This window comes from Eucyclogobius newberryi, unplaced genomic scaffold (genome assembly GCF_026437365.1).
Source record: "Eucyclogobius newberryi isolate DKJ021-1_F unplaced genomic scaffold, fEucNew1.0.hap1 SCAF_18, whole genome shotgun sequence".
Classification (NCBI taxonomy): Eukaryota; Metazoa; Chordata; class Actinopteri; order Gobiiformes; family Gobiidae; genus Eucyclogobius; species Eucyclogobius newberryi.
In genome coordinates this window covers 24,976,393-24,992,316 of record NW_027315812.1, presented here as the reverse complement: position 1 = coordinate 24,992,316, position 15,924 = coordinate 24,976,393, and the positions used below count along the sequence as shown (strand labels likewise).

Here is a 15,924-nt window from a genome sequence, read left to right as displayed (position 1 = left end):
TGTTTTCTTTGCAGCCCTTTACATTCTTTGCATGATAATAGCCTGTTGTCAAGGAGGAGGAGGAGGAAGCTGCGTCGCTCACACCGAGACCCAAGCTCGTCTCTGGACACAGGACTTCTGTTCGCTTCAGACAGAGAAAAAGAAAAGTTGACCAAATATTATTGATGCAAGTTGCGCAAAGGAACGAGTGCAGTTTGCATTGTGGCGCAGTTATCTTAAAATCGATACTTTAGGGCGTTATCTTCAACAAAACTCGTTGCTTTCCCCCCTAATTATGCCACGTTTGACAGTGCGCGTGTCATGGACAAAGTTAGCACCAAACTAGCTTAAAAGTCGCAAAGTTAGCCCGCAGTTTTAGCTAACTTCGCGACCATTTAAACCACCGTGTTTTTGTGCGGTTACGATGCCGGGGAAGCTGGACTGAGTGACCGCGGGCTGACCAATGGCTTCGGCCGTGTTCGAGGGCACGTCGCTGGTCAACATGTTCGTGCGGGACTGCTGGGTGAACGGGGTCCGCCGGCTCGTCATCAGCCGCCGGGGCGAGGAGGAGGACTTCTTCGAGATCCGGACCGAGTGGTCGGACAGGAACATTCTCTACCTCCACCGCAGCTACTCGGACCTGGGGCGGCTGCTCAAGCGCCTGGCGGAGTCGTTTCCAGAGGACCGGGGCGAGCTGGCCAAGTGTCCGCTCATTGACGGTGGGTGACGAGGGGGGTTAATGAGGGGCTAATGAGGCTAATTAATTAATGTTAAAAGTTATTAGCGGCTGCGCAGGGGCGACGCTGAAACTTCCGGGGGCGTGTGCTGAAAGATGGGATTTGGGGGGGCCTTGTTTTGGGGGGCCTCTTGACAGGTTGGACCACTCATAGAACTAAATGCACTTAAGATATATATATATACATTTTATTAGGCCCGAGCGCCACAAGCTGGCGAGAGGCCTATTAGTCTCGTAAGGCCGTGCGAAGCACGGCTGCGAAAGTGCGCACGTAGTGCGCACGAAATCGAGCGCGAAGCGCTCGCCCACTTCCAAACACTCACTAACGCACTCCTCCACTCATGCACGCCCCGTGCATGCTAATTAGTTGTAGGAAAATGGAACATTACCGTTGTAAACGGGCGAAGCCCGTGCAAAAGTTTGCACTAAACGAGCACTTTACATTGCGGTCGTCATCACCCCGTCGCCCCTGGCAAGTACAGTGAACTAGCCCATGCCGAAGGCATGGATCATGCATACTTACTCCTGCTATGACAGAAATAGTCAACAATGTTATTGTTGACAACAGCAGCGCGAAGCGCTGCATTCCTCCAAAATCACTCCTGGCATCGTCCCGTACGCGAGAATCCATGCCGCAGGCATGGGCCATGCTTGTATCTGCTCAAATCAATGGAAGTCTATGGGGAGTGGGCGGGGCATCCCGACGGAATAGGGATTGACGAGCGCGTAAGCGCTCGTAATGATGATTCCACCCCATGGCGGCATCGGGAAGGCTTAGAGCTTTCAAACGATGTATAATTTGTTGTTATAGTGGAAACGGCTATATTGTTTTTGCTAAAAATATTATTATTTTTATTATTATTTTTCTTGTTCTTCTTCAGCGCTTTGATCTCTAATTTGACCCCCTGAACATGCTCAAAAACTCACCAAAATTTGATTTTTTCTGGGCCATTTTTTTTTTCGTTAAAAAATGGCGCGACAGCGCCACCGACAAAAGTCAAAATACATTGCGCCTATGGGAGACGCCCCGAGGTCAACTTTGGCGTAAAGCTACGAAATTCGGGACACGCATTCCTCTCGTGAGGACAAAGAAAAAAAATCATTGTGGCCACGCCCCCAGACTTACCCTATGGCCGCCATCTTCCTTTGAAAATGAAAACACGCTGTGTTAGCCATTTTGTTCACGTCAAACTTTGACGAACTCCTCCTAGGGCGTTTTGCCCACCAACTTCAAAATTGGCGTACGTCCTCTGGACAAGTGGGGCATCTAAAGTTATCCAATTTTTGGAGATACCTTTTACGGTCTGTGTGCGGCGCAGCCGCAAAGTTGGACAACTTATTTTGGAATATTGCAGGTCTAAAAATTGCTCCCATTTGATCAAAACCAGTCCGATTATGACCAAATTTGAATCAGTTGTTCAACTTTCTAGTTTGGACCAGTTTATGATGACAAAATTTAAATGGGCGCGATAGCGCCCCCTACAGAGTGACCTTTAAATTAACATTGAAGGTCAAAAATTAGTTTGACCAAAATGTTCTAAACTTTACCCAAAATTCTATTTTGGCGTCCCGATCAAAAAAGCCAATCAGACAAATGCCTTAATTTTTACGGCGTAGTCGTAGCGATGACATAAACTTCCCATGTTATCCCTATGGGAATACCGCTAAATCTCTCGAATATCAACATTTTTCTGTTTCACACTTTAACGAACTCCTCCTAGTGCGTTTTGCTCACCAACCCCAAAATCGGTGTACGTCCTCTAGACAAGTGGGGCATCTAAAGTTATCCACATTTTAAGGATAGCTTTTACGGTCTCTGTGCGACGGAGCCGCAAACGTTTCCCAGAATTCTGACTATTTGGCCTTCAGAGTGGCCTATAAGCAATAGAGTTTTTCCAAATGACATGATATTTTGAACAAAATTCTAATTTGCCATCCTGATCATGAAAGTATGAGAGCCAAAGTCATATTTTGTACGGCGTAACCGTAGCGATGACAGAAACATCCCATGTTATCCTTATGGGAAAATCGTTGAATCGCTCAAATCACCACATTTTTACGCTTCACACTTTAACGAACTCCTCCTAGGGCGATTGTCCGATCAAGTTCATATTTGGAGAATATCATCTACACAAGCGGGGCATCAAAACGTATCCATATTTTGATTCTAAGTGCTACGGTCTCTGTGTGGCGGACCCGCAAATATATGTCAGAAATGGGAAAACAGCGAAATCTCTAAAATGACCACATTTTTACGCTTCACACTTTAACGAACTCCTCCCAGGGCGATTGCCCGATCAAGCTCATATTTGGGGAAAATCATCTACACAAACGGGGCATCAAAAGTTATCCATATTTTGATTTTAAGTGGTACGGTCTCTGTGCCGTGGAGCTGCAAATATACTGTCACAAATGGGAAAAACGCCAAATCCTTGAAATGTTCACATTTACGCTTCACACTTTAACCAACTCCTCCTAGTGCGTTTGGCCCACCGATCTCAAAATCGGTGTACCTCCTCTATACAAGTGGGGCATCAAAAGTTATTCAAATTTTATGGATAACATTTACGGTCTCTGTGCAGCTGAGCCGCAAACTTTTCGCAGAATTTGGACTATTTGGCCTTCAGAGTGGCCTATAAACAAGAGTTTTTCCAAATGACATGACATTTTGCACACAATTCTCATTTGCCATCCCCAAAATAAAAGTATGGGAGCCAAAGTCATATTTGGTAAAGCGTAGCCGTAGCGATGACAGAAACATCCCATGTTATCCCTATGGGGAAACCGCAAAATCTCTAAAATGACCACATTTTTACACTTCACACTTTAACAAACTCCTCCTAGGGCGATTATCCGATCAAGTTCATATTTGGGGAGAATCATCTACACAAGCGGGGCATCAAAAGTTATCCATATTTTTATTCCAAGTGTCACGGTCTCTGTGTGCTGGAGCTGCACATTTGACCGATATTTGTCTTCATTTGCACTGGTTAAGCACAGCATTGTACATGTCCAATGTGTCACTGTCTTAGTTCTTAGACAATTGCGTTAGCGCCATCTCTGTAAAATGCAGAGAGCAGAGACGGAAGGCCGGCGGCCCGAGAGGGCCGTTGGATGCCGCTTGCGGCTTTAATATTCTTTCTTCTTCTTCTCGGGACCAACCCCCCCATTTTTCACCCAGTGAACATTGACGAAAAGTCACAAAAATTTGCACACCTCTAAAAATCGTGCCTCTCTACATTCTGGCTATTTCCCTTTTCTAAAATAAAAAAATTGGCGCGTCAGCGCCCCCAAATGTACCAAAAATGCATTGAGGGATGGGAAATGACCCAAAAAAAATCTGATCGTAGAATCATGAAATTTGGCGCAGAGGTAGATGGTGACAAGAGAAGTAAAAAATATTATTACGGCAACGCCGTCCGCCCAACCAAATGTCGGCCATATTGCTTCAAAAATGGCTAAACATGACTTCGGAGTTTTTCCAAACGTCGTACTTTTACGAACTCCTCCCAGGGCGTTGGCCCTAAAAAGCTGAAATTTGGTGAAAATGCTACTGAGGAGTGGGACATCAAAAGTTATCCAAATTACATTGATACCTCTCACGGTCTCTGTGCGGCGAAGCCGCAAACTGTAGCTAGAATTTCAGAAATCTCCCATATGTAAAATTTCTGCCGTTTGTGCAGATAAAGTCCGAATTGCGTCAAATTAGAATCAGTTGTTAAACTCTTTGCCCTAAACCTACTTGAAGTGAAATAAATTTATTTGGCGCCACAGCGCCCCCTACAGATTTTATATGGAGGTTGAATGTTTAGTTTTGCGAAATTATCTGAAATTTGACACACAACTCAATTTTGGCATCCCCATCAAAAAAGTCAGTGAGACCCATGTCATAATTGTTATGGCGTTGCCGTAGCGATGACCAAAACCTCCCATGTTATTCCAATGTGGAAATCGCCAGAACATGTTTACACTTTAGACTTTCACAAACTCCTCCCAGGGCGTTAGCCCTATTAACCTGAAATTTGGTGAGACTCATCTTCAGGGGTGGACCATCAAAAGGTATCCACATTTTTATTCAAAGAGTCACGGTGTCTGTGCGGCAAAGCCGCACATTTTGCCAAGAATTCAAAATAAAATTGCTTTTTGATGGTAAAACAAAGGGGAGAAGATGTGACAGCGTCACAGATTCAGCAGTAGGCGTAATAAAAGGACAATTGGGGCGCGTTAGCGCCCCCTCCTCTTGCGGCGTGGCGGCGGCGTAGCGAGGGCCGATCATTGCCGCTTGCGGCTATATTTTTATTTGTTCTGGGATAGGCTCCAGTCACCCGCGACCCCAAAAGGGAACAAGCGGTAGAAAATGGATGGATGGATGGATGAATTTTGCTAAAAGTTATATTTATTTGTTTAGGCTTATAATGTCACTTCCCGTTATAATTGAAAACATCACACTAGGAAATTACCCAGCAAGCACTGGGCAAAAAACCCATCCAATGTCCCGATTATTTTTATTTAGCAAATAAAAGTGATGAGTTTAGGCTTATAATTTCACTTCCCGTTTATAATTGATGACATCACACTAGGAAATTACCCAGCAAGCACTGGGCAAAAAAACTATCCAATGTCACGATTATTTTTATTCAGCAAATAAAAATTGATGAGAGCACATTTATTTAGTTTAATTAATGTTGAGAATGTCAAAAAGTTGTTTATTGTGCATCAATGAGTCCCTAGTGTGATGTCACTTCCTGTAATTTTCAACAGATTTTTCAACATTTTTCTCTACACCAAATATAGTCAAAATTTGAAAATCACACTGGACTGTGGATCAGTTTTTTTTCCCCCCCTTTTTTTAAATTAGGCTTACGGTTGGCACATTTAATACATTGATCATGCCCCCTAAAAGTTTACAATTTAGTGATGTAATATGTTAGAGAGATAGCCTATAGCAAATGTATCAGTAAAGTAATCATTCAAGTAAAGTTACAGGACTAATGATATTTACAAATTCGTCTAAAGCCTAATGCATAACTTTTTAACCTGAAAAAATTAAAAGCACATTTTCATGTTGGATGTTTTTACTGCCCTAAAAAAACATAAGTTCTGACTATGAACGTACTCTTATTTGTTCTCTCAGTTGTTCCTTTGGCTATAATATTCCACAGTATATAACCCAAGTTATCATTATTTTTTCTGGTTAGCTTCTATATTCCTTAATGTAAGTATCCATGGCAATGCCCTACTTTCACTTGTTCATTGACGTAGGCCGACACAATGGAACATTCTGTTAATATCAAAACTACCATCCACTTCAAATTGCTTATTTTGTACAGGCAAATGTTAATACAAGTACATCTCTGGACATAATTAGTCTTTATTCTGTATAAACCATGACATAGAAGTACACTTTCACCACATACTTCATTCTGCTAACTTTGTCTAAGTAAACCAGGACTGAACCAGACCATCAACCAGGAGTAAACAGGGGCTGAACCAGCACAAAACTTGTTCCAACACAAACCAAATCTAAAACCAGGCAAAATGTGCTTAAGGTACAGTATGAAATCAAGGTGTGTATTTCATCAGGAAGAGACTAGAATGTCTAGAAATACACCAGATAGAACCATGTCTAAACTGTGTAAAACAAAAACAAATCTAAACCAGGATTAAACAAGAACTAAAATAGCTATAATCTTAAATCACAATTAAAAAACCTTCTCCCATTTCTGTTGTGCATTGGAGTGGCAAAATATCTGCTCATTTGTTCTTGTAAAGACTCCTGGTATTTCCCCTTTTTCTTGACCACATTGCGCATACAAATGTTTTGGAAACTGCTTAGTGGTGATGGGAACGGGCCCTCTTCCTGCCCACATACTAGAACAGCAGACAGTGTTATTGACTGCTGAGTACACTACATTTGAGAGACTAGGTTGTAAAGATTGATAGAAATGGAATCAAAATCACAATTTGAATGGTCCTAATGAGCACTAATGAGGCTTATTATTTAGGTTGTATAATGTCTCCGGCAAAAAATACATTTGTGTAAAACATGTACGGTATGTATTTTGTATTGACCCTGTAGTTTAATCCTCTATAAACATGCTTTGAATGGGATTCTTCTATACATTTAGCATTTCTGAAATTTTTATGCTCTTGGGAACATTTAGAATATGCATGCAGGCGCCTAAATTATTATCACATTTTTAAAATGTATTATTCATTGCCAATAAAAAATAACAGTTTTAACATTCAAACAGTCAAACAACAGACACATACAAGCAGAAACTCAATTTTTTTTATGTACAATTTTTTTGAAAAATTTTAATTGCCAATCCACTTTATTTTCATAGCACATTTTCTAAACATAAATACTTTCCAAGTGCTACACAATGCAAGTTGTGGCAGAAACTTGCGAAGTGCAAAAGTAAAAGTACTGTAGTACTGAGTAACATTTTAGGTATCTGTACTTTACTTGAGTCATTTTTACAATGTATATTGTAGAACGAGGTATTACATCGACATGTTTACAGTGGATACTTTCTCCCCGCTTTTGATCTTAAAAAGAATATTGCAATGGCATTTACAATATTAAATTAGAAAAAGGCTCTTAGATTTCTTTCATACCCCATTTTGAACTTCCCTGGCAGCTTTTATCACTCCAGCCTCATAGATTCTCAACACCAACACAAATGTCACAGTAACATTGTAATGACGGTGAATATTTCTGTCTTCTTGTTTCCAAACTGCACCCGGGCAACACAGAAAGCTGCACACTAATGTCCTGATGAGAGGAGGGGGCAGTAGAGGGAGTGGACTTCTCATATTTGGTCCCAACGGGGCACCCTTACCTCACATGTGACCTCAGCACTGGACACACAGACAGGAAGTGACCGCTTACATTCCTTACGAGAGACGTACATGTGCATTCTCTCACCACTCCCACAAGAACTGACAAAGCCCTCGCCAATATGAGATCAGGGTGTTACGGTTCACAAGGAGTAGAATATCAAAAATATATGCACAAATAACATATTGGTTATTAAGTTTTGAATGCAAATGTGTAAATATTGCTTAGTTTTTCAAATGAGTAGACTTTCTGTGCAATTCTTATTCATGTTAATTAAAAAAAAAAGTATGATTTTAAAGGTGCACTATGTGTCTTCATGGCATTAAACTTATGTATCACCATGGAGACAAGCAGATACGCCAACAGGCAAGGTTACAGGTCAGAGCGGTGACCCCACTGACAGTAAGAATGCATGTTTTTCAAGGTATTTTTGAGCATTACACACAGGTTATACATGCAAGATAGATAAGTTTAATGCCACACTGAGGAACATTCCAGACAAAGCTATACTATCTCTATGGAGACAAGCAGATGGCAGACTTTCACCAATGAAATGGCAAATAGGCATCAAATTGGTCTCACCTGAACAGGACACATTTAATAATTTAGCTTTTTTTTGCATTTGGAAATAGTTTTTGATTGTTAATGATCCAATGTTTTTACATAGTTTATTTATTTATTTATATTTTCAATTTTCAGATGTATAAGTCAAACTAACAAAAATACATCACAACAGAAACCGACCCGAGAGCAAAAAAAATAAACATCAACTTGACATTAAAAAACAAAATTGCGGAATATTTAAATAAAAAATAATGGTCTTGTCTTTTAAATGTGTCCATTTCCAAATTATGGCCGAATGTTGTGTGTGTATATATATATATATATATATATATATATATATATATATATATATATATATATATATATATATATATATATATATAATTATTATTAAAGTTAGAATGAAAAACTATGCAATGCAAAAATAAAGCCATTAGCCATTAATCTATATATATTTATTCAACCACAGTTATATTATACATTTACAACATCTTCTGCATTTAAGAGATTATTTAGAACTTCCCAAAATATAAAAAAAAATACTGAACGCATTATCGCCATTTAGTGGTCACATGTTTGTTTTTATCAGAGCAATGTTGTGAAATATACTGTAGATGACAGCAAAGATAATTGTATTTGTATCAGTTTCATCAGCGTATGAAGACATGCAAGAATATGATCCAAGTTACACCTCACAATAATATGTTTTTCAAGTATCCAAACAGAAGTTACAAGTCAACATTTTTCGTTAATCATCTCTGTTGAAGCAATTAGTCGAGAGGGAAGTGTTACGCAACGTTTAGGCCAGGAAGTCGTTGCAGGAAATAGACCCTTTTGGAGGAAACTACCAAGAAAAAACTAAACTTTACCTTAATAACATCACATAGTTGGAGTTGTGTGTTAGTTGAGCAGCGGCCTAAATAACTCGCTTGTGTTTTATTTGTCTTTGGTGCTGCCTGCTGGTTTGTGTGGAGGAAAAAAAGAGGGCGTAACGTGCTATTTCACCCACTGCAATTTTACTGTCAAGACTGTTTTTTTTTCCACATAAATTGTACAAATTCTACCCCATAATTGTTGAGAAAAATACGGTTTTGTTTAGTAAATGTTGCCAGGCTAAATGCTAGTCTGTAATTTTACGTGTCTATGTGAAGGTGGTCCTTACGCATAATGCACTCTCTCCTCTGTGACAAGTATGTGCTGAATCTGCTGCTAATTAGAGACGCTTCATTAAACTGTGCGCACGCTGTTCCCACTGCGGTGTCACATAAGCTCTTGTGAAACATGTTGACGTTGCAATCTCATTCTTCCTCTTGCATGTGTCTTGCATGCGTTGCCTCTAACTATAGCACAGCTTTGCCTTTAGATTTGTGTTTGTTTTATTCAGGTGCCAAGATAATTAAACCCCACTTTTACTCCACTTTTCTATCCGTGAACCTTGGCCTTGGCTGGTTTTCAGCTTCAAACGGCCCGAGTGCAGGCTGTTGTTTATGGTTCGAGATAACCGACAGATAAAGGTCAAAAGAAGCAGATGTGGCCCTCAAAGTGGATCTCTTCCGGCCCCTGGTGCTTTACATATTTTATTTAATGTACATATCATGTCTATTTTTAACTCTACTTACCTATTTTTAATACCCGGTAGTTATTTGTTGTCCTTTGTTTTTGTATTCATTGTTCAGTGTTTGATGTTTGTTGCACCGGACCGCCAGGACAAGTTCCTAAGTTCGTGAATCCTGTTCATTGACAAATGGCAATAAACTTTATTCTGACTCTTTATTCTGATTTATTCTGAAAAAACTCAAAAATATAGAACCGGTCACTAAAGTAGTCTTACATGCTCTGCTCTCATCATACAGAGCCATGAGAAGAGTGCCCCGGACTCTATACCTCAAGAGCACCCTCACAGGAGGTCACGGGGACATGGGGGACATGGAGTAGACTCTAGAGCTTTCTCCAGATGCACAAAACACATGTGGGTGGTTTGGGCCCTCGACCAGCCGATAGAACTCGACCACAATCGGGACAAATTTACATTTTTAAACCCTCTTAGGTTATTTGCCGACTACATTCCTAAACCTTATGTGGTTCATGGTTCTAACGTAACCCTGACTCACGCCTCACTCAGACACTCCGGAATCGTTATGACTTTACAGCAGAGTCAGAGCTCACATTGTGGCTGTGACATCATCACTGTGAGCCATTATAAATACATGCTTGTGTGTCCAGAGCTGTTTGAGCCTGACTCAGTCCTTCCACAGAACCACTGTGAGAGCGTGTGATGTTTGTAGCACTGAGCTGACAGACCAGCCACGCTCACAGCCCTCCATCATTCTGCTCTACTGTAAATGTTTGACAACTCAGTACATATTTTTACATTTCTGGTGACGTTCCACAATTAAAAGTTACAGTTGAAGAAAAGTACTTTCACTTTGGTTGGCAGTAGAAAGTAGCCAATTCAAGTTATGTTTTTCCGGACTCTTTTATTCGTATTCACTGATTGCTGCAAAGGTTAAAGTATTTTTGCATTTAGTGCCTGTGTTCATGAGTAACCTTTAATAACATGACCTTTAAAGAAATTATTATGCAATTAACAAAAGAAGGTCAATTGTGTGGTTATTTCTGAAGCTAACATTTGCAACATTCAGACAGCTAAAGCTTGAATGCAGCCCACAGGGCAAAGGCATAAATCAAACTTTTTTATCAAATTGAATTGAAGACGTTTATGTTTCAGGGCTGGTGAAAATCAAAGAGGCGAGCGATATCGAGGAGAAGTTGAACGAGGTGGAAAGACTGCTGAAGAATGCTATCAACATGTCGTGCAAAGTGAGTTCCACCAGTACTTCTTGATTGAGTGCAGTTTTTGGCATGCATGAGTTCCTGTTTTGTTATGTGTACTGTTAGCATGTGACGTTAGCCGAGTCATGCTGTTAAAATGGCTCCCCTTTGCAGTATTCCAGGTCAGAGGTCATGCTGACGTTCTTCGAGCGCTCGCCACTGGACCAGGTGCTGAGGAACGACAAAGTGCACAGAATACAGCCCTGTTTTCAGAGCCCGATCAAGATATCAGGTACTTTAATAACTACACCGGGAACTGGAGTGGAAAACTTTGGCAGAAATCAAAATTGCATTATTGACTCATGAAATGAATTTGTTGGGTTTCAGATTACAGCCTTAATCCTATTTGCGGCAAATTTTCATGTTAGTGGACTAATTGCAACTTGTCAAATATAATTCAATTTTTTGTTGTATTTTGATAATGGTAATCTTATCATATTCGTTATCTTGGTCCTCTATCTTCTTCTAACCTCCCATTTGTGAGAAATCGTGGTGTGCTAATGGATCATCTCTCAAACTGGACAAACAAGTGCTGTGGTCAAAACCAGCAGGATACTGGCTAAAGTGAACCATACTTAACCATTCATTACATCACGCCTAGATTCCTGCAACTCTCTTTATTAAGGTCTCGGTCTGACTTCTCGTAAACACTTGCAGCTTGCGGCGGCGGCTGCTGCTGTTGCTGCTGCTGTTGCTGCTGCTGCTGCTGCTGCAGCTGCTGCAGCTGCTGCTGCTGCTGCTGCTGCTGCTGCTGCTGCTGCTGCTGCTGCTGCTGCTGCTGCTGCTGCTGCTGCTGCTGCTGCTCACAGGTTCAAGACGTCACCAACACATGACTCCAGTCCTGGCATCACTGCTCTGGCTCCAGTTCTACACACAATCCAATTTATAATGTTGCTCATGGTTTTAAAGTGTCTAAATGGTCTGACTCATTGTTATTCTCCCACCATGTTCCTGCTCGTACCATGTGGTCCTCCTCTCCGCTCATCCTTTCAGCTCCTCCTCTCAACTCCTTCTCTCAGCTCCTTCTCTCAGCTCCTTCTCTCAGCTCCTCCTCTCAACTCCTCCTCTCAGCTCATCCTCTCAGCTCATCCTTTCAGCTCATCCTCTCAGCTCCTCCTTTCTGCTCATCCTCTCAGCTCATCCTCTCAGCTCATCCTCTCAGCTCATCCTCTCAACTCCTCCTCTCAGCTCATCCTCTCAGCTCATCCTCTCAGCTCATCCTCTCAGCTCATCCTTTCTACTCATCCTCTCTGCTCATCCTCTCAGCTCCTCCTCTCAGCTCCTCCTCTCAGCTCCTCTTCTCAGCTCCTCCTCTCAGCTCCTCCTGGATGTGCCCAGGTCAAAGCTGAAAAGCAGAGGGGACCGAGCGTTCTCTGTGGCGGGGCCCCGGCTCTGGAACAGCCTTTGCATGTTAGAGCTGCTGAGACACTAGAGCAGTTTAAATCTTTGTTTCTCTTTGGCCTTTTGACATGAACTGAGCGTAGTCATTAGTTTTATTAACTTTGGGCTTTTAAAGTGTTGTTAGTGTTCTTTATGAATAAACTTTGACATTGACATCTGAAATATACAGACTCTAAAACACACATACAAAAAAGTGTCATTTTAAACCGCAATGTCAAATGTTTAAAAAAAAAAAAAAATCAGATCATTATCTATATCTATTTTTAAATAATTAAATTCAAGAAAAACACAAAAAATAAAATAAGATAGTCCAATATATGTTAAATTAGTCCATTTCCAATTGAGATAAAGAAAGAATAATAAAATCAGTATTGGGCATTGCAAAGCAGCTCTTAAGGTCATAATCAGACAAGTTTGCGGTGTCTGTGTCTAAACAATTTTATCTTTTGCAAACCCAGATGTCGTATGGGTGTGCTGTTAGCTGGCTAGTTGTTGATGCCAAATTGTGCTTTTCCCCTTTGAAGTTGAGAATTGTGCAAAGAAAGTTGTCTGAAATGGTTCAAAAAAGCGTAAAAAATGAACATGTGATAATGTGTGTTTTTCAGAAATCATGAGGTCCAACGGGTTCTGTCTGGCCAACACAGAGACCATAGTGTTTGACCAGAGTCCAGAGGAGAAAGAGCGGCCCTCATCCACAGATTCTGCAGAAAACATGTACGGTTTAGTTGTCGTATTCAGGCTTAGAACTGTTTTTGTTCTGTTTGTTTATTAAGTACACAAAAATGACAAGTAGCTGCTTTTAAAATATTTCCAAATCACAAAAATCTGTTAACGTTCGTTTTTTCTACTGAACAGAACATGCAACATATATTTTACATTTCACAACTTATTTTACATTCACATATATTCATGGACTTTACTGATAAACCATTGGACAACAGTAAAGATTGGTCCATCCCTTTGTGTGTCGTACATTGAAGGAATGACTTATTGTACCATAAAAACACATGTTACTTACTGCAGACAATGGAGTTTAACTGTTTAAATGCACATAAACATAATGCTTTGTGTTTGTTTGGTTTGGACGGTTCACTTCAACCCCATTTGTTTTGAATGGAGCGGATTTCCTCGTAGACCTAAAACCTGTGGAGAACTGTGCGTGTTTTAAATTCCATCCCTTCTCATCCGTGCACTTCCAGCAGGAAGTCTGTGCCCCTCTTCCTTCCCTGGGTGTGTGCGCGGGAAACATACCGCACTTTTAACCCATTTTTACGACAGCTGCAAATACACTTTGGAATTGGTTCGACAGGAATTAAAAGGGCATCTGTGGCATCTGACTGTTTTTCTCCAGGGAGAGTTTATTATTTCGACTAGAATGTTCAACTGTATAGCAATAAACATATTCATCTCCATGGAGCACCGCCATGCAAGGTTACAGGTCAGATCTGTGGAAAGAGGATGCCAGCGACAATAAGAATGCTTGTTATGCACTGTATACCCGTAATTGATTAAATGCAAATGTATAGTTTCTTTCATTATTGTGGAACATTCCAGACAAAACAATAACTTTAGTGACCCCCCCACCAGAAAGGTTACGTAGTGCACTTTGACAACGTACATATGGCGGACACATTTTAATGTATTATTTACAGTACATCTTTAAAACAATACAATTCATATTTTCATTCTTTTTTTATTTGTTTTTAAAACAGTAACACAAAACAGTAACAATTCACTCTCCACAACATCATTGCACATCATTCTTTCCTTCCACATTTTAAAACCGGTCGAGCTCAAGTCACTTCTTATCTCTTGAAACACAGGTTTGCTCAAAAAAGGCCCCTGACCCTTGTCCCCAAACAAACACAATCTGAGTGACTGCATCAAATCCAACACTTTCATCCATGTATCATCTTCTGATATACAATTTAATTTAGTACTTAAAAAAAAAAAAAAAAAGATTTAATTGCATTACATTAGATCAGGGGTGGGCAATTATTTTCCTCCGAGGGCCATATTCGAATCCAGGCAAGTAGCGGAGGGCCGGCCCGCGATTATTGGTGTGGGAAAAAAAATCTAAACATTTTTATATCAAATAAAATATAACTTTTCTGTCAAATATAGGCTATTAAATCTATTATTTAATTCATTTCACGTCATATTCATAAAGGATACAAGTGCAGACAGACGCCTGAGTGCATTTAAAAAAAAATAAAAATGACTTGGCATGTTTGGAGGGCCGGATAATAAAGACAAACGGGCCACATGTGGCCCGCGGGCCGCAGTTTGCCCACCCCTGCATTAGATGATCGTGTTGCCAAAAGGTTTACAAAAAAACATTCATACAGATCAATTCAGGTTTCTGCACCAAATAAAGTATTACACAATATTAGAAAACGATGCTATCTCTTCCCCAATTTTCAACATATTATTTTATTTTCAGATACTTTCTGTTTAACTCTTTTCTTTTCCAGGTTTGAGGACAGCACTGAGTTCCTGCCGTTGGAAACAGAACTGTGCGACGAGGAACCCGAGGCATACGTGACAAACCTCTCCTACTACCACCTGGTCCCCTTTGAGACGGACATCCTGGAATGAGGAACCAGGGACTGCGGACAGACAAGGGGAAGGACATCTGTGGCTATTATTAAGACAAGTCTGCATTAAAAGGAAGCCAGCTATGCACAAATCTGTCTGAACTCGCCGCACAGGGCCTTCTGTTTGATCAGTAGATGAAACAAGCTACAAACAACAACATTTATTCCACAGTTTGTTTCTAAAAATGATATTGCCAATGGGATGTACCACTCTAAAAACAATGATGACCCACTTTTTTTAAATAACGACTCTGAATGAACTAATCACGAGGCATGAGTTGATCCATCTCTGCTTTGAACATTTTTGCAGTATTAAAATATGCACGTAACATTTGCACAAAATTATATTCTTACAATGTCATGGTAACTTTAACTGTGAAACAGTTGTGCCACTTTTGTAATTATAGTGTTGTTTTTCACCAGCTTGGTTGGTCATTTCCAGGTTTTTTGATGCAACCTTTTCCCTAAAAAATCTGATAATATTTTGTACTTTTTATCAAGAGTCTCACTTTTGATCAAGGGCGTTTCTAGGGTTGAGACAGTATATTGGGGGAAAGAAAAAGTTTTTTTGTTTAATTTTACTGATTATATTGCACCAAATTCTAACAAAATAGAATATACTACAAGTCTTTTATTATTATTTTATTTTTATTTTAAATTATTTATTCACAAAAGAATAGGAATTATATGTTAAATAAGTGTTAAATTCTCGAAATTCTTGCCTTAAAGACTTGTCTTGGTGCCTCCTTTGGGCCACCCTTAGCCCCCCCCAGAGAAAAGGTCTGGACATGCCCCTGTTTTCAATAGTATTTTAAAGGTGCAGTGTACTATTTCACTTTTCTGGTAGGGGGTCCGTCTGCCACTTGCTTGTCTCCATGGAAATGGTATTGCTTTGCCAGGAATGATCCGCAGTGTGGAACAAATTAATAAATGTATTCATTTACAGGAGTTTTTATTGCTAAAATACTTTG

The 15,924-nt window shown here is 40.2% G+C and overlaps 1 protein-coding gene and 1 long non-coding RNA gene across 2 annotated transcripts; both read left to right on the top strand.

Annotated features, from left to right (window-relative positions):
* Positions 1 to 389: 389 nt before the first annotated feature.
* Positions 390 to 15,485, top strand: pxdc1b (PX domain containing 1b). Its single transcript, XM_072451156.1, has 5 exons — positions 390 to 698; positions 10,852 to 10,943; positions 11,070 to 11,187; positions 12,962 to 13,070; positions 14,831 to 15,485. The coding sequence occupies exons 1-5, from the start codon at positions 443 to 445 to the stop codon at positions 14,952 to 14,954; spliced, it is 699 nt and encodes a 232-aa protein (XP_072307257.1). The 5' UTR covers positions 390 to 442; the 3' UTR covers positions 14,955 to 15,485.
* LOC140364256 (uncharacterized) lies at positions 11,887 to 12,406 on the top strand. The gene is made up of 2 exons (XR_011927678.1): positions 11,887 to 11,922; positions 12,261 to 12,406. It is a non-coding gene; the product is annotated as an uncharacterized lncRNA (long non-coding RNA).
* Positions 15,486 to 15,924: the final 439 nt, after the last annotated feature.

Coding starts and splice junctions, on each gene's coding strand:
- pxdc1b (XM_072451156.1), top strand. CDS start 443: ATGGCTTCGGCCGTGTTCGAGGGCACGTCGCTGGTCAACATGTTCGTG. Junction 699..10,851: donor CAAGTGTCCGCTCATTGACG/GTGGGTGACGAG, acceptor TTTATGTTTCAG/GGCTGGTGAAAATCAAAGAG. Junction 11,188..12,961: donor GAGCCCGATCAAGATATCAG/GTACTTTAATAA, acceptor TGTGTTTTTCAG/AAATCATGAGGTCCAACGGG.